Source organism: Lontra canadensis, unplaced genomic scaffold (assembly GCF_010015895.1).
Source record: "Lontra canadensis isolate GAN:19392208 unplaced genomic scaffold, GSC_riverotter_1.0 scaffold25, whole genome shotgun sequence".
In the NCBI taxonomy this organism is placed as follows: domain Eukaryota; kingdom Metazoa; phylum Chordata; class Mammalia; order Carnivora; family Mustelidae; genus Lontra; species Lontra canadensis.
The window spans coordinates 279,258-297,380 of NW_022631019.1; the positions used below are offsets into that span (position 1 = coordinate 279,258).

Genomic DNA, 18,123 nt, shown 5'->3' on the forward strand with positions numbered 1-18,123 from the left:
ACACCTTATTTAATTCTCTTATTTAATTCTCTTTATGCTGCTCCTGCTCGAGTTACAGGCAAAGAAACTGAGGCACAGAGGGACTAGCTGGGCTGCACCCTGACCAGCCCCTCTGCTCTCAGGGCTCGGGCCAGCCCCGTGCCAGGGTCCCCAGCAGCTGCCCGCTGAACTCCAGGTCCTTCCTGCTCCCATCTTTGTGTCCTTCCTGCACCGTCTCTCTGAACTCCCGCTGGACCTGTAGCCCTGTCGTACTCCGTGTCCCCTTGCTCTGACCGCAGCCCACCTGCTCTCAGGAGCGACCAGTCTCCTACTCTCAGGCCAGCACCTTCTAGGGCCTGGCTTCCTCTCTCCCCGTCTTCCACTTCTTGTGCACATGTGTGTGACGGTGTCTGTGTCTGTGCGCATCTGTAGGGGGGTATCTCACTCACACCTGGGGGGGGGTCGGTGACCTTGGGGCCACTCAAGAGTCCGGAGGAATGGTTCTGAGGGTCTGGACCTTGGGGGCGGTCCATACCCCAGCAGGACTCCTGGGACTTGCTGCTGGGTTCTGGGAACCTAGTGGGAGGGGACCGAGGTCTTCCAGTCCACGCATGCACAGGCAGGCCTTCACCCTGTCTCCTGCAGGCTGCTATCCCCCAGCTGCGCCCGGACAGGAACCCTCCCATTCTGGGTGGGACAGGGCATGGGTGAGGGCCCCTGGGTGGTCCACACTCTGCCCACCCTCAGCCCTGCCCCAGCCACCGGCCCAGCTCCCATACTCATGCTGACCACTACCCAGTTTATTCCTCCTCTGGCCTAAGGGGGGACTAAAGCGTTTCTCGGGTGACCAGCTGGTTTGTCTGCAAAGTAACTGTCCTCTCTGGAAAGTGATCTGCCAACACCTGGTTTGTCTTTCTCTGTCCTGCCAACTCCACAGAGTGCTGGCCACTTATCTTTTTCCAGACCTCTAGAAAGTCCTCACCTCCCAAGCAGCTCCCAAATTGGGAGCGACCCATCCGAGAATGGCTAAAATTCCCTGAAGTGTTCCCAAGTTGACCACATGGGAAAGGATGCTCCAAAGGAGACATGATCCTTGGGGCGGGGCCCGGAGCAGCAGAGGGGACGTTGCCAGACATCTTCCTGCCGAGCCCCATGTCACAGTGCCACCCTCAACTCCGAGGAGGCACCCACTTGGGGCCAGGGGGCCCCTCCAGTCCCCCAGAGACCTGACAGCGACCCTCCTTACAGCCGGCACCACCAAGGCCAAGCATGGCAATGCCAGACAGACGGTCCCCGCAGGGAAAGCCTCGCCAGGGATAAACAGGATGCACAGATGGCCCTGCGTCCACGGGGCTCCAGGCCCCACGGTCATCACAGAGACAGGAGCCAGCCGAAAGCAGAAGCCCAAGCCCAGGATCCCAGGAGGCGCCCCTCCCTGGGGCTAGGACCATGGGCTGCCCAGAGGGCCCACAGAGGGCTGGGGGTGGTGTCTTCCCAGAGGTGCCCCCGCCCTGGCGCTCCTGCACCCACAGCCCGCAGCCCCACCCACTTCCTCCACCGTCGGGGACCACCTAACAGGACCCACATCAGTGGCAAAAGAGGCAAGCGGTCCAGGACTGCCGGGCTCCGGGGGAGCCACACCCAGGTGCCAGGTGAATGCAGCCCTGGGACCGGCTCTACTCCCAGCCCAGGCCAGTGCCTCCCTGGGGAGGGCATCCCACCCTGAGGAAGGCATTCCCATGGGCCAACCACACATAGCCAGTCCCTAGGAGAGAGGCCAGGAGAAGGCCGTGCCTAGGGTGTGGGGTTCGGGCCAGTGGAACAGTACAGAGGACAGCAGAGCCGGGGTCTGAAAAGGCACAGAGAGGGGACACAGCTGCTCTCCACAGTCTGGGCACTGCCCCTGCCTGTCCCAGAACCCAGCCCCTGTGCAGGACAGCCCTGGTGCTGTCTCCCCTGCCTGATACAGGTCACCCATGACATCACGATAGACATTGTGACCCCTCTCTCCTGGGGACATCCCTGCACATGTCTCCCCCCAGCTCCAGCTTCACACCCTAGCCCTCCTCTGCACAGAGCCCCTGCCCTGTCGGTAAGCAGGGACCCTGCCCGCTCCAAGTCTGGCCCTAAATGGTGATGACTCTCCCCTCTTGCCCAAGATAGGTTCAGGCCCACCGGTCAGGACTCAGCCTGGGCTGCGATGGGCCCAGGTGGCTGAGGGAACAGCCCAGGGCCTGCTAGAAATGGGCAGGATGGCCAGATTCAGGATGGACACCTCCCCCGGACCCCTCAGACCCCACCCTGTCCACAGGCTGGGCCCATGAGAGGCCAATGGGGAGCAAACAAGAGGAGCAGCTTCTGCACGTGCTAAGCCAGCTGGAACAAGACGCAGGTGCGCTTGGAGCAGGGCCAAGGGACAGGAAAGGCCCTGGCCAGGCCAGAGCCTCTGACCCCCCGCCTGCCCACAGACCTCTCAGACGACACTGACGGTGTCAGGCCTCGCGCGGCTCTCCTGGAAAAGCACCTGCTGGAGGGGGAGAAGCAGCCGCACAGCAGCGGGCAGGGGCCCTACTTCTATATCGGAGGGAACAATGGGGCCTCCATGTGAGTGGGGGGCTCAAGCTTGGCCCTGCTGCCTGCCGCCTCCACGTCCCCCCGCACCCATGTGCCCACCCACTCCTGGGTCCCCAAGGCCCCCAGGGTCACCCCTGCCTCTGTGCCCCCACAGAATCAGCTCCTACTGCAAGGGCAAGGGCTGGCAGCGTATCCAGGACAGCCGGCGTGAGGACTACAAGCTGAAGTGGTGTGAGGTCAAGTGCAGAGACAACTACTACAGCTTCCGAGAAGGTAGCAGGGGAGGGCCCCCCGCCTCTGGCCTGCAGCCTGCAAGAGCCTCCCGGTGCAGAGCCAGAGGTGGCATGATGCCCCAGGCCTCCGCTCTGGGCGGCTGCGGCGGCCTGGGAAGCCCTGGCCCCCAGCCCCATGTGCCAGCCGGGACTCTGCCCCTCCCAGGTGAGCAGCTACTGTACCAGATTCCCAACAACAAGCTCCTCACCACCAAGATCGGGCTGCTCAGTGCCCTGAGGGAGTACGCGAGGGCTGCGAAGACGGCCCACAAGACCCCGCTGTGTGCCCAGGCCGAGTAAGCCCACCCCACCCCCGCCCGGGCGCCCGCCGTCAACCCAGCGCACGGCTGTGTGTGCTTCAGGGGAGCGGGACGCCACCCGCATGCCCCATCCCACCGGCTGCCCTCTCCCAGGTCCCACTCCCGCCCCCCCAGCGTGTCCATCGCCGGTCCCGACCGCCCTCCCTGGAGCCCGGCCCCTCACCATTCCGTCTGTTGACCTAAATCCATGCGCCCCCACACGCGTCACCCACTCCACGCACCTACCCTCATGGACCAGCCAGCGATCTACACACACGCCACCGCCACCCAGCCACCCACACCCCGTTCCCCAGACCCTCCCACACCGCTGTCCATCTGCTCCCTCCCACCCACCGCGCCCCAGAGCCTGCGCCACTCAGCGCACTCACCCTGCCGCCCTCCCCTCACCTGCCCGTCCGCCCCCCAAGCTGTGCGCCATCTGCCTTCCCACCCACGCCCCCCCCCAACCAGGCAGGCAGCCCACCCGCTCACCTGGGACATCCCCTTCACATCCGCGTGTCCAGCCTTCCACCCCGACCCTACCCGTGTCAGCAACTCTAATCCACTCCCTTCCAGTGTCCGTCTCTGCACGGGGCCACCTGCCCATGCACCTACTTCCACCCAAAATCCGTTTATGCAACCACATACCGATCCACACCCCACCTCTTCTCTTCTCCAAACACCCACCATCCGTTCTCCGCGCACTACTGGGCAGCCGCTCAGGCCAGGCCCTCCCTCTGGGGTACAGATCTAGAGAGGTCACAGCATCTGCCCTTGAGGAGCTCACGAGGCCCAGCCCAGGGGCCTCCTGCAGCCCTGCTGGAAGGAGCCATTCCACCCTAAATCGAAGGCCTGGTGGTTGACAAAGAGGGGTTAGAGGGCAGCCCCCAGCCAGGGGAAGACGGGTGGACTAGGCCGGAGTGTCCAGGGACCCGTACAGACCACTCAGTGCATGCCTGGGGACACAGCTCAGAACCGTTGGCGCACAGTGGTGCGGTGGGAGAGGGAGCAGGGCATGGGTGACGCAGCCTGCAAAGAAGCCAGGTGTGCCAGGACCCAGAAAAGAGTGCTCCTGGCAAGGGGACAGAAGGTGCAGAAGGAACAGCTGGTGCTGGGGGACAGAGGCAACCAGCTTTCCAGTGGACACTGTCCTCCAGCTGCCCCCAGGTCAGTCCCCTAGAAAGGCTCGCTGGCCTAGCCTGGGGGGAGGGGACAGCCCTCCCTGTGTCCTCCCCACCTCCCTGCTCCCCCAGGGTCCTGAAAATGGAAGAATTTTTCCCAGAGACATACCGTCTGGACATCAGGGACGAGAGAGAGGCTTTCTTCACTCTCTTTGACGGTGAGAGGCCACCGGACGCCCGGCCTGCTCTGGGAGATGGGTTCAGGGATGGACCAAGAACCCGGCACGCTTGGGGCAGGGCCGGGCCTTTAAAGGCGAGGGGGGCGTGGCCATAGAGGGGTGAAGGGGTGGAGCCAGGTGGGCGATGGGTGGAGGGTCAAGGCTGGGCCTTGTGGAGGCGGAGCCTGGTAAGGGGCGGGACCATGGCCGGGCGGGCGGTTGGGGCGTGGGCGTGGCCACTCCTGGGCGCGGCCAGGCCTGACTGGGCGTGGTCGGGGCGGGGCGGGGCGGGGCTAGCCCGGAGTTCGGGGCTCTTCCCACAGGAAATCACATCTGGATCTGCAAGCCCACTGCCTGCAACCAGGGCAAAGGCATCTTCCTGCTCAGGAACCAGGAGGAAGTCGCTGCCCTGCAAGTCAAGACCCAGAGCATCGAGGACGACCCCATCTACCGCAAGATGCCGTTCAGGGCGCCTCAGGCGCGGGTCGTGCAGAGGTGTTGGGCATAGTTCACAGTGGGGCTGGCTGTGGGCCCCGCTGGGGCCTGGGAGAGGTGGTGGGGCTCCCGGGGCCCATAGAGGAGTCCTCGGTCATGGAAAGCTGTGGTGCCCTCAGCTGGGCCCCTGTGTAGCTGGCAGAGGTGGGGTGGTCACAGCTTGTCTGGGCTGCAGAGGAGATGCCCTCCACCCCAACCCCACACACGGAGGCTCCTGCACGTGGGGGTAGAGACAGGGAAGCCTTGGTCTGTTCGTTGCCCAGCCTAGGCACTGCCCCTCTGCCCTGTCCTGCAGCAAGGCCGGCCAGTCTCCCATCCCCAGCGCAGCCAGCCCCAGCCTTCAGGCCTGGAGCAGAGCTGACCACCCCTCCCTGGCTCCTCTGCCTCTGGACGGGATCCAGACCCTCAGCCTCACCGCGGGAGGTGGAGGAGCAGCAATCTGGCCTCCCACGGTCCCTTTGGAGCTCCCCACATGTCAGTGTGACTCTGCCACAGCTGCGGTCCGCGCCCCCCTTCGGCCCTCGGGGCCTTTAGACCTACCGTTCCTTCCACTCGGGATGTCTCCTCCGGGCCATCCGCCCTTGAAGGCCCAGTGTCGGCCCTCCCTCCTCCAGGAAGTCTTCCCTGCCCACAGGGGCCACGCTCAGGGATCCTAGTGAAAACTGCCCCGGGGGGGTGGGGGGACTGCCTTGGGAGGGGCGGGGCACCCCAGACACGTGCGTGGGCTGAGGGTTGGGGCCAGGCTCAGAAATGTCCCCACAGAAGAGAGAGCCCACAGACACCTGGGACAAGTGGTGCTGAGGAACTGGTCTGGGCCCAGGAGGGGACCAGGGGACACAGACTAGGCGGGCCATGCCCTCAGCCCCCATGTGTCCCCAGGTACATCCAGAACCCACTGCTGCTCGATGGGAAGAAGTTCGACGTGCGCTCCTACCTGCTCATCGCCTGTGCCATGCCCTACATGGTCTTCTTCGGCCACGGCTACGCCCGCCTCACCCTCAGCCTGTATGACCCTCATTCCAGCGACCTCAGCGGCCACCTGACCAACCAGGTAAGGGGACCCCACAGATGAGGGTCCCCTCTGCAGCCTTGGTATAAGATCGCTGCTCAGCACACAGAAGGGAGTTCAGCTGTGGACTGACACTCAGGCCTGGAGGCGGCCCATTCGCTTTGATGGGGAGAGGCCACTGGATGCCAGCCCCGCTCTGGGGAGATGGGTTCATGGATGGAGCACGGCCCTGGGCACGATTAGGGCAGGGCTGGACCTGGGGAGGTCGAGGTGGGCCCGTGGCCACAAAGGGGAAGGGTGGAAGGTCAAGGGCGACAGGTGGAGGCGGAGCCTGATAGGGGCGGGGCCACGGCTGGCGGGCGCGGGAAATCCGTGGGGAGGGGTCTCCGTGAGGACCTCGGTGGAGAGACCCTGTGCGCAGAGGTCTCCGTGACAGGGTCTGCGTGGGGGCCTTCCACGAGGATCCGGGGGACACTTGACGGTTGAGAGGGGCTCAGCAGGGCTTGCCGGGTAGCTGGGGTAGCGGCGGTGGGGGGGCTCTCTGTGGGGGCCCTCAGCGGGGGCAGAGCCTCGGGGTGTTCGGGAGTGGTGGTCTGCAGGTACCGCACTGCCCCCAGTTCATGCAGAAGAAGAGCCCCCTGTATGTGCTGCTCAAGGAGGACACGGTATGGAGCATGGACCGGCTCAACCGCCACATCAACGACAGATTCAGGAAGACCAAGGGGCTCCCCAGAGACTGGGTCTTCACCACCTTCACGGTCTGTGCGCCCCTCCCGACACCAGCCTGTGGGGCAGGGGCTAAGGGTCAAGACCCCTCACAGTGGTGGGGGGCGCTGGGCGCAAGGTGCTCACACGTTCCTGGGGAGTGTGTCCGCACTAAAGTGTGTGTCACGTGCGTGTGCATCTAAGCAGTGAGTGTGGCAGCTGGCCACTGGGAGGGGGGCTAGTTATCTCCTCCCTCTCTGCCTCCCCTTCCCTCTCCCTCTCTCCTCCCAATCTCTCCCTCACGCCCTCTCCCTTCCTCTCCCTCCCTCCCTCCCTTCCCTCACCTCTCCCTCCCTTCCCTCTCTCTTCTCTCTCTCTCTCCCTCCCTCCCTCCCCTTCCCTCTCTCTCTCCCTCTCTCCCTACCCTCCCCTTCCCTCTCCCTCCCTCCCCCTCTCCCTGTCTCTCCCTCCCTCTCTCACTCTTTAATGGTTCACCTCACACAGAGTTCTCCACTTTAAGGTGTACAGTTCAGGGGGTTTTAGTTTATTCATAAAGTTGTGCAATGATCACCACCTGGTTCTTCAAACAGAAACAGCCACACCCATCAACAGTCACTCCTCATCACGTCCCCTGGCTCTTGGTGACCATGCCTGTCCCCACAGATTACTAATTCTGAACATTTCATAATAATGGAATCCTACAATATGGCCTTTCCTGCATGTGGCATCCCTCATTCCTGTCTGTGACTCAGGAAGATCTCACTGTAGGGTTACACAGTTTCTTTGGATAAACATTTGTCAGCAATGGATGTGGGTTATTCCCACTTTTTGTCTGTTATGAGTAATGCTGCTGTGAATACTCATGCGCAAGGTTCTGCACGAACACATTTCCAGTTCTCTCAGGTGTGCAGTTGGAATGCCGTGTGCGTCGTGCGGTAACGTACGTTGAACTTGTTGAGGAACTGCCCACTGTGCTCCACAGGGGCTGCAACATTCCGCACTCCCACCAGCAATGCAGAAGGGTCCAATTTCTCCATATTCTCACAAACACTGTTCCTTTTCTTTCTTTTTTTTTTTTTTTTTTAAGTCATCCAGTGGGTGTGAAGTGGTATCTCATTGTGGTTTTGATTTACATTTCCTTAATGATGAGTAACGTTGGGCATCCTCTCACGCGCTTATTGGCCATCTGTGGGTCTAAGAGTTTTTGCGTGTTCTGGATACTAGACCCTTATCAAATAACGTGACTTGCGCGTATTTTCCCCTGTTCTGTGAATTGTCTTTTCACTTTTTTGATAATGTCCTCTTTCTTGCACCAAAGTTTTTGATTTTGAGGGAATCCAATTCATCTATTTTTTCTTTGTTACTCATGCCTTCAATGTCATATCTAAGGATCCATTTCCAAATCCAAAGTCACAGATTTGTACCTGTGTTTTCTTCTCAGTTTTATCACCTTGGCTCTTACAGTGAGGCCACTGCTCCCTTTTGAGTTAATTTTTGTGTACGATGGGAGGGGTCCACCCTCATTCTTCTGTGTGTGGATGTGCAGCTTTCTTAGCGCCGTGGTCAAGGACACTGTTCTTGGCACACTGCTGACAACCGACACTGGTCAGATAGGTCTGGGTTTCTCTAGAATTTCTTTTTTTTTTTTTTTAGATTTTATTTATTTATCTGACAGACAGAGATCACAAGTAGGCAGAGAGGCTGGCAGAGAGAGAAGGAAGCAGGCTCCCTGCTGAGCAGAGAGCCCAATGCAGGGCTCGATCCCAAGACCCTGGGATCATGACCTGAGCCGAAGTCAGAGGCTTTAACCCCCTGAGCCACCCAGGTGCCCCTTCTCTAGAATTTCTATCAATTCCATTCCATCGATGTGCGAGCCAGGGTACGCTGTTGTGACAGCTGCTACTTCCTTCACTCTGCGAGTGTGGTGTGTTACACCGACTGGTTTTCATGCACAGAATCGCTCCTGCATTTTGGCGTAAATCACACTCAGATGTGATCTGCTAACGTGCGAGCACGCTGCTGGATGTGGTTTGCTGGCACTTCAACAATTGTGTCTGTGTCTACACACACCAGCCATACTAGTCTGTAGCACTCTCTTGCGTGCTTGGGATGTGTTTCTTTCTCTTCTTTTTTGGAAAGTTTGTGAAGAGTTTGTGTTAATTCTCTAAATATTTGGAAGACTTCTCCAGTGAAGCCACCTGATCCTGGCCTTTTCTTTGTGGGAAGGTTTTTAGTTTAGTGACCGACTCGACTTGTGCTTTTCATAGGTGATTCAGATTTTCTGTTTCTTATTGGGTCGAGCTGTTAGTTTGTGCGTTTCTTTCAAGTTGTCTAATTTGATTGGGAATAAAACTGCTCATAGAGTTCTATGAGTCCTAGTTCTTTTTATAATTATTTTCATCTCTACGTGAGGTCTTCCTTTATTTCTTGAGTCTTTTCTCCATTTTCTCAGTCAATCTAGCTATGAGTTTGTCCATTTTGTCAATCTTTTCAATGAACCAGCTTTTGGTTTCATTTATTTTCTTTATTGTTCTCTATTCTCTCATCCATTTATACCCATAATTTTTCTTCCTTTGGATTTTCTCTTCTTTTTCTAGTTTATTAAGGTTTAAGTCTAGGTTATCGATCTGAGGTCTTTCTTCCTGTTTTTTTATAGGTGTTTACCACCATAAATTTCCCCCAAGCACTGATTTTACCACAGTGCATAAGACTCTATGTTCTACCTTCATTTCATTTGTTGCTAAGGGGTGTGCTGTTTAATTTCCACAAACTTGTGAATTTTCCAATTTTCCTTCTCGCAGATTTTTAATTTCATTTCACTGTGGTCGGAGAACATACTTTGTATGTTTTGAACCTTTTCATAATTATGGAAACTTGCTTTCTGTCCTAACATTTTGTCTGCCCTGGAGAATGTTCCATGTTCACTTGAGAAGAGCACACACAGCGCACACTCTGCTTTGCGGAGGTCTGGAGTCTGCTTGCGTTATAGTGTCGTTTGAGTCTTCTGTTTCCTTGTTGATCTTTGGTCTAATTATTCTACCCAACGTTGAAAGTGTGGTATTGAAGTCTCCAACTGCTGCTGTTAAATTGTCTGTTTTGCCCTTCAGTTCTGTTTTCCTTTCATATATGTTGAGGATCTGTTGTTAGGTGCACAGGTGTTTAAATTATTACATCTTCTGGATCTATTATACAGAGTCCTTTTCCTTCTCTAGAAAAAATTTTTGTCTTAAAATTTATTTTCTTATTTTGTCTTAAAATCTATATCAGTATAGTCATTCTGGCTCTTTTGATACTGTTTGCATGATATACCCTCTTTCCGTCCTTTCATTTTCAGCCTGTGTCTTTGAATCAAAAGTGAGTCTCTTATAGACAGGATATCAAGGGTTGTGTTTTTTAATGCATTCTGCCCATCTCTGTTGTGTAATTATAAAGTTTAATCCATTTACATTTGATACAGTTACTGGTAGGTAGGACTTACATCTTCTACTTTTCTATTTGTTTTCTACATGTCGTATCTATTTTGCTTCTCAATTCCTCCATTACTGCCTCCTTTTGTATTAAACACATACTTCCTAGTGTATCATATCTAGTGTCATTTCTTTTATTATATGTTTTTGAATTATTTTCTTTGCTGTTGCCCTGAGGATTACCATTAACCTCTTAATCTATAACAATTTAGTTTGGATCAATACCAAGTTGATTTCCATAGTATTAAAAAAAAAACACAAAAACCCTTGTTCCTAGATAGTTCTTTCCCTCCCTTTATGCTGTTATTTTCACAGATTACAGCTGCATACATTGTGTGCCTGTCAGATAGAGAATTCTTGGTTGACAGTTTTTCCTTTCAGCATTTGAATATGTCATTCCACTGTCTTCTGGAATCCATGGTTTCTGATGAGAATTTGGCTGTGAATCCTATCAAGGACCCCTTATGACTCATCACTTATCTCTTGATTTCAACATTCTCTCTTTGTCTTTTGAAAGTTCGCTTATGATACGCTGGATCTCTTTGAGTTTATCCTAATTGGTGACCTTCTTGGGTGTGTAGACTTTTTTTTTTAATCAAATTTGGGAAGTTTTGTATCATTATTTCTTCAACTATTCTTCCTGCCTCTTACTCCCTTCTCCTTCTGGGACTCCCATTACATATGTTGGTCTGCTTGATGGTGTCTCACCAGCCTCTGTAGCTTTGTTTCTTTTTTCTTCATTCCCTTTTTAATGTTCCTCTGACTGGATAATCTCGATTGACCTATCTTCAAACAACTGTTAAGCTCCTCGAATTTCATTTTTTATTTACTATACTTTTCAAATCCAGAATTTCTGTGTGGTTTCCTTTTATAACACCCATCCCTTCACTGATATTCTCTATTTGGTAGGATATCATGCTCATATTTTCCTTTAGTTCCTTTCAAGTGAGGTCTTCTGGGGAGGCCAGCAGAGAGATCACAAGTAGCTACTATTTTTTACGACTTTTTTGCAAGTCAAATCCATTCTGCTATCCCCAGTACTGAGAATGCAGACTTTTTTCAAGTCTGGCACCAAGGTGGGAAGTAGGGATAAAACCAAGGCAAGTTAAAATGCTACAAAGCTTGGTCTTCTTACCAAGATTCAAGATTTTTCTTTCACAAACACTCCTCAAGTTGCTGCAAGCCTTGGGTTAGTTTCCGGGGTTCTGAGAAAGTTGATTCTGATTATTTTTGCCAGGTTGTTTTGTTTGGTGGCTTTTATGGAGTGACTTATTTTCAGATGTCCTCTCTCTGCCACTGTGCTGAATCCATGACCCACTCCAGTGGGCTTCTTTTGCCACTGAGACACTCGCTGTGGTCACCAGTGACCTCCCTGTTGCCAGACCCAGGGGTCGGTTCCCAGTCTCCTTTTTCCCTGATCTGTCAGCCAGTTTGGACTAGCTGTTCATTCCCTGGTGTTTTCTCCCTCTGGCTTCCAGGGCCTTGCCCACTCCCTCTTGGCACCCTGTTCTGGGCCCCCCACATCCCAACTGCTGCTCTCTGGAGTCCCAGGGCTCTGCTCTTTATCTGCACCATTGGTAATGAAAGTCTCCTGGATTCACAGTTAAACATCTGGCCCTGACCAGATGCCTTATATCCCAGAGCTTATCAACACCCATCTGCAAGCTCTTAAACATCTCAGACTCCATTGTTCTCCTCCTCTTCTCAGTGATGGGGGCTTCATCCCTGCAGAGTTTTAGACCAAAGACTTAGGGATAGCTCTTTCACAACTCATAACCCATTCATAAACCAGTCAGGTCAGCTCTACATCAAAATACATTCAGAACCCAGCCTAGTACCTCCACCTGCCCAGCAACTCTCTCATCGCCCTCCATTTCTCTCAGCAGAGCAGCCAGGAGGCACTCACTTCCTGCTGCCCTCCGGCTTGCTGCAGCCAGTGGCAGCCTCGCTCTCTTCCCCCAACACCTCCACGCTCGCACTTACAGCTGCTGCCCTTTCCCCAAACTCCCCACCCCTATCCCACAGACCTTCCATTCAGTCCAAAGTCCGCTCACTATTTCCTCACTGAGGCCCAACACCCACACCCTTTTTTGCAACCACCACCCTAGAAGCCCCCAACCCGGCTTCGTTTTCTTTATCAGCACTTCTTGATCCGCTGCACAAAATATACATGCGTATTTGTGTATTTACATGTCGCCTTTGTTTTCTCTCTCTCCTGCTGTGAGTGAGCTGCTCAAAGTTCTCTTCACTCTGGTACCCCAGTCCCTGCCGCGAAGGAGCAGCTCCACATGTTTGCTGAGAGAATAAAACAAGAGTGAATGAGTTTCTTGCTGTGAGCCTGTGACTCAGTGTGAGAGTGTGAGCAGGTGTGTAGCCGAGCAGGTGGGAGCACAGGTGAGGGCACAGGAGAGAGCTGGGCAGGACACAGGTGGGAGTGCAGGTGAGGGCTGTGGTTGTAGCTGCTCAGGCCTGGGAGATGCAACCAGGGGGGTGACTGGATGTCACCCCTCCCTGCCCCCCAGAAGCGGATGCAGCAGATCATGGCGCACTGCTTCCAGGCTGTCAAGTCCAAGCTGCACCGCAAGCTGGGCTACTTTGACCTCATCGGCTGTGACTTCTTGATCGATGAGAACTTCAAGGTACTTCTGCAGTTTCCTGGGACCAGTGGGGTTTGGTACGCAGGGGCCACCAGTGCCTATCCTGAGCCCACAGGCAAGCCCATGCGCGGGGGTCGCAGTCAGATTCCGCCACCCATGCAGAGCTCCTGCAGCTGGAGCAGTGCCCCCCCAGAGCCAGATCCTCAGACCCTTGGCTCCTTGGGCAAATAGGAGGAGTGAGGCCACAGAAAAGGGGCTCCCCAGGATCACTCGCCTTAATGGGGACCAAGGCTTCAGCCTTCCCTGGGCCAAGTGATGTGTGGGGACGATGCTAACCAGTGTTGGGCCCAGGTATGGCTGCTGGAGATGAACTCCAACCCCGCCCTGCACACCAACTGTGAAGTCCTGAAGGAGGTGATACCAGGCGTGGTCATGGAGACGCTGGGTGAGGCCCTTTGCAACCCCCAGACCCTCAAACAGGCCCCTCCCTGCTTGCCCAGCTGTGGGCGCGCCAGTCCACCCTCTCCCCAAATTCACACGCCTGCAAACCTAGTTCTCCAACACCTACGTGGACACCGCACCCTCTGCTCAGGCCCCGCGGAAGAAGGGCGTCCCTGCCCCCCCCCCCCACCACCTTGGTGCCGGCCACACCTCCCGTCCCCATCTGGGTCCCGCCCCTCGCCTCTCTCACCCCGTCCCCCGCCGCCCCCAGACCTGGCAATCGAGACCTTTCAGAAGAGCTTGCGCAACCAGAAGATGCTGCCTCTGCTCTCCCAGCGCCGCTTCGCGCTCCTGCACAACGGCGAGGCGGACCTGTGGCCGCGCCTGGGGGGCCCCCGCAGCGCCCTCCGCCCGCCGCCGCCACGGCCAGCGGGCGAGGCCGACTGCTCGGCGCCACCTCAGCCCAGCGCCGTCGACAGGCCGGGCGCGCGCAGGCCCGCGCTGCCCCGGAGCCCCGGAGGCGCGCACAGGCGGCCGCCCTCGGCGCAGAGGCGGCCCCGACCGCCCGGCCCTGGCCCCGACGGCGCCCAGAGCGGGGAGCCCGGGGCCGAACGGCCGCGCGCGGGCGCTGGGGACCCGGCGCGAGAGTCCTCCCCGGGGCTGGCGACGGAGCGCAAGAACGCGGGGCTCCGCGGCTCCTAGCGGGCGGGCCGCCCGCGCCCCCGCGGGACCTATAAAGGCTACTTTGTTACAAACGCCTCGGCTGCGGATCCGGCGGCCCCAGCCCCGGGGTGCCCCCCTGTCGCTCCTTCGCAACGCCCTTGCCTCTGCCCCACAGGCCCCTGGTCCACTGCTAGGATCTGTCCTTGGGGGCTGGGGTGGGGGGAATAGGGGAGCGGGCTGGGGAGTCTGTCCTACTGGGAGGGGAGGAGCTCCCCACAGCCTTCCCCCCTGCCCTCCTGCGGCGCCCTCCGTCAGGGGGAAGCCCGCTAGGCCCTGGGCTCCTATCACCCTGAGTTCCTCTGGGACTGACAGGAACAGCTCCCGCAGCCCCACAACCCACGCGGCCCCTGCTGCCTGACTCTGGGGTCCCCATGGAAAGGAGGGCTCCCTCACACTCAGCAGAGGGGGCTGCCCTCACCCTGCCCGGGCCCAGCCCCTTTCTGGGCCTTCAGAGCCCAGGACCGGGCTCTGCACCCCCTCTGCCTCCCATGGCCCCTAAGATCCCACAGACCCTGCGACAGAGGCTGAGCATCTAGGCCGCTGGTGAGGGGCACATGGCGACCGCAGGGCAGCCCTGAGGGACGTGCTGGGCCAGCACTGGCCCCACCCAGGCCAAGCCGTGCATGGCTTCGGTGTTCCCGTTCCTCATAGGCCCAGCCCTGTAGTTGAGGGAGATTTAGGGCCTCGGATGTGTCCAGGCCCCCTGCTACCACTAGATGTCCGGAGCCACCAATAATCCCCTCTCCCTTGTCCCCCCAGCCACCCACACCTTCCCAGTCCAGATGCTGGGGTCCAGTCAGCCCAACCCCCAGGCACCACCCCATACTCCCACCAGCTTGTACACCTCCTCCTCCGCTCCGTCTTATGCTCCCATCCCTCACCCCAGCAGATGGTTACCACCGAGTCACAGATGCCCTCCTCCTGACCCACTGGGTCAGGGGCTGCTGGAACCGGCTCTCTGTTCTGCCTGGACAGCTGGTGGGACCTGGGGTCCGCAGGGGTCTGCGGTTCAGCCACTGCTGGGGGGCACCACTAGGGGGCACTGTGCACCACCATGTATCAGAGCCTGCTCCCCCCCTCCCCCACCCCAGCAGAGGAAAGTCCTGAAGGCAGGCCTGGAGCAGGGACTGGCCTCTCCCCTCACTCCCAGACCACCTGCCGGACCCCTGCCACACCAATGCACTTTGTTGCACCCTAGGATATGGGGTCCCCAGACCAAAGTCAAGAAGCACACATCACCATGGGCCTGGGGTCCAGGAACCCTAAGCTCCCTCCCAGCATGTCTTGTGGTCAATCCTTGGGACTGGCCGAGTTCAGCCATGGGCCGCTGTGCAGCTGGGTCTGTTGGCTCTGTGCTCTGAAAGCCAGGGAGGGAAGAGGACCAGCCTCCATGGGGTGGGGGTGCAGGGACCTCCTGGGCAAGCCAAGGGCACCCAGGCCCTTGTGAAATGCACACCTGCACCTTTGGGGTCCAGGCTACATTCTCTGCTGGCATCCAGGCCACTCCTCATTTCCTGACACACCCCCTGGGGCCTCTGTGCCCCATGTCCCAGCTCACATGCCTCACTCACCCCTTCCTGACATGCCATCAGCCCTGCAAGCCCCATGGGCCACTGCCCCACACACAGTCATGGCTCCTGATGTGGCCCAATGGTGCCGTCCCCAGAGCATCAACGTGGCTGGCGCTCACAGAGCGGCCTGATGCCCCAGTGACAGGCTCGCTCTCCCTGCTGGGTGGGTGCAGTGTGGGGAGGAGTGTCCGGTGGTGGGATGGCCTGCCCGGCCCTCCTAGGGCTCCCTCAAAGGCCTGTCTGCTGCTCTGGGGTCCCTGGCACCCCCTTGAGAGCCCAAATGTCAATAAACGAAGTTTCCCAAGAACCACTGCTGTTCATCCAAAGCCCCAGAGGGGATGGCCACCCCCCTGCCCCCTGTCTGGACCTCCCAGCTCCACCTCGCTCATGGCCCCAAAGGGCCCTCGCTAGCCAAAGCCAGAAGGACCGCCGGGGAAAGGAAGGCCAGAGATGGAGTTTGGGGTGCTGTGGAGGAGCGTCTGGAGGTGCGCAGTAGATCCCAGCATTCAGATGACCCCCACCATCCCTGCATCCTCCACCCAGAGGACCGCCCAGCGCGGGCCCTACCCCTGGCGCCCACTGGGGCTTCCTTCAGCCCCTAGCAGACACACCACGGGGTCAGCTGACCACCTCCCAGCAGCTGTGGGGCTGTTTCCGCCAAAGATCCCACAGAGTCCCAAGGTCTCTGAGGACATCCCCCCCACAACACCCCCGAAGCCTGTCTCCTGCAGAGAATGTGTGTCTGAGAAAGGGGTCTGGAGCACCCCGGGCCTGAATCTGCATCTCTGGAAAGCACCTCAGCTCCCAAAGCTTCCTGGAACCCTGAGCCAGGTGGGGGCGGAGGCCGTGGCTGCTGTCTGCCCGCCCCAGTGCAGCCTCCTACTGGAACACAGGCCTAGCACCTCCAGGAGCCAGTCCCTCTCAGACCTCCGAGCTCAGCCCCACTGGAGGAAGAGTGGCTCGCTCCAGAATGTTCTGGAAACCACGAGGTGGGGGCCTAAGAGTGATGGCCCCGCATCCTGGTCAAAGCCCTTGCGTGCCCAGGCCTGGCATCATTGACATGTTTTACCAATGGGTGCACATCCCAGCGCCTGGTGGTTAGCCGGGGACCACCCGCCTCTGGACGGCTCCCCGATGCTGCCCCAGGACTGTCGCAGTTGTAACTCGCATTGTCCCCACCCTCTGTCCTGCTGAGGGGGTCCCACATGGCCTGAGTCCAGATCTTAGTAAAGGGAGAGGCAGGAGCCTTTCCCACCAAGGTGAGGGTTGGGGACTGCGTGGGAGCTGCCGTGGCCGGAAGCTCTTCTGGGAACCAAAGGCGGCCTTCAGGCCCTTATCTGAGGTTGAACACACCGTGGACTGCTACCCCCGGGGGAGGAGCTGTGGTTTTCCGGAACAGCTGGAGAGTGGGTCCTGGGCGGTGGGGGTTTTCAGGAGAAGCAGAGCGGGGCCAGGAGCTGGCCTGGGCAGAGTCTTATGGTGGGGTCCCTCTTGGGATCAGTGACCCAGGAGGACAGGTGGTCTGCCCGGGCACCTACCTGCCCCCACTCCAGGAAGCTGGGCTGAGTAGGAGGGGGACAGGAGCCTCTCAGCAGCCCTTACCTCAGCGCTAGTCCCCCACCCTTCCCCCACTGTCCCAGGCACTGCTCCCCCCCATCGCTCACCCACAGTTCCATCCCCCAGAGCCTGGATAGACTTGCTCAGGCCTCACCTACCAAAAACCCCCAGTGGCAGCCTCTGCCCGCCCTGGCCCTGGGGTCTCCACCTGACTCTCCAGCCCCTGAGCCCCCGGGGCCCCACACAGACGCTCTCTCTTTTTTTTTTTTTTTTAAGATTTTATTTATTTGACAGAGATCACAAGTAGGCAGAGAGGCAGACAGAGAGAGGAGGGAAGCAGGCTCCCCGCTGAGCAGAGAACCCGATGTGGGGGGTTTTAATATTTAATCTATTGATCTATAAATCATAGAGACCAAGTCTCTCCATGCACTCCCTCCCTGTTCCATGTCCATGGAGCTGGGGGGCCCTCGGGGCCAACACAAGCTTGCAAATCATGGGGTTCTGGGGGCTCCAAGGAGGGCAGGAACAGGGTGGGCAGATGGAGCTGGGTTGAAGGAGAGGGGGCGTCTCTGGGAGGGGCAGTTGGGGGGTAAAGAGTAGGGGACCTATCCAGCCTCTGCAAGGGTTCCCCTGAGCCCTCCTGCCCACTCCGCCCAGCCAGGTCTCCCTCCCCCACATCTTTTGCCACTGACTGAGTCCAGCCTCGGCCCCATTCTCCACCTGGGCCTTGGAATCTCCCACCCTGCCCGGTGCCGCCCCTGTGCTGACGGTGGGGTGCTGTCGCCCCACACGGGACCCCCCCCATGGGGAGTTTCCACGCTGAGTCAGCCGACAGAGAGGTCCCACAGGACCTGGGTGTGTGCAGGCCGGAGTGTTTTCTTAGGAAGATCTATGACTGCAGATGACCCGACTCTCCCCGCACCAGCCCCCACCCCCACCCAGCCCCCACCACCGGGACCGCCGAGCCAGGGCTGGGGAGCCCTTTGCCCTGGGGCAGCCTGAGGCAGCCCCTGTGGAGGGTCCAGGAAGTCCTGAGCATCCATGTGCCCCACCCGTGGCGGGGGGGACGGACCGTCAAGTGACCCAGGTGACAAG

At 58.1% G+C, this 18,123-nt stretch overlaps 1 protein-coding gene across 1 annotated transcript; it reads left to right on the forward strand.

Moving 5' to 3' along the window:
• The first annotated feature begins 1,087 nt into the window (after positions 1-1,087).
• On the forward strand, positions 1,088-13,879 carry TTLL10 (tubulin tyrosine ligase like 10). Its single transcript, XM_032864024.1, has 12 exons — positions 1,088-1,631; positions 2,291-2,371; positions 2,448-2,583; positions 2,708-2,826; positions 2,992-3,121; positions 4,378-4,463; positions 4,787-4,958; positions 5,838-6,009; positions 6,585-6,725; positions 12,662-12,778; positions 13,088-13,181; positions 13,449-13,879. The coding sequence occupies exons 1-12, from the start codon at positions 1,313-1,315 to the stop codon at positions 13,877-13,879; spliced, it is 1,998 nt and encodes a 665-aa protein (XP_032719915.1). The 5' UTR covers positions 1,088-1,312.
• Positions 13,880-18,123: the final 4,244 nt, after the last annotated feature.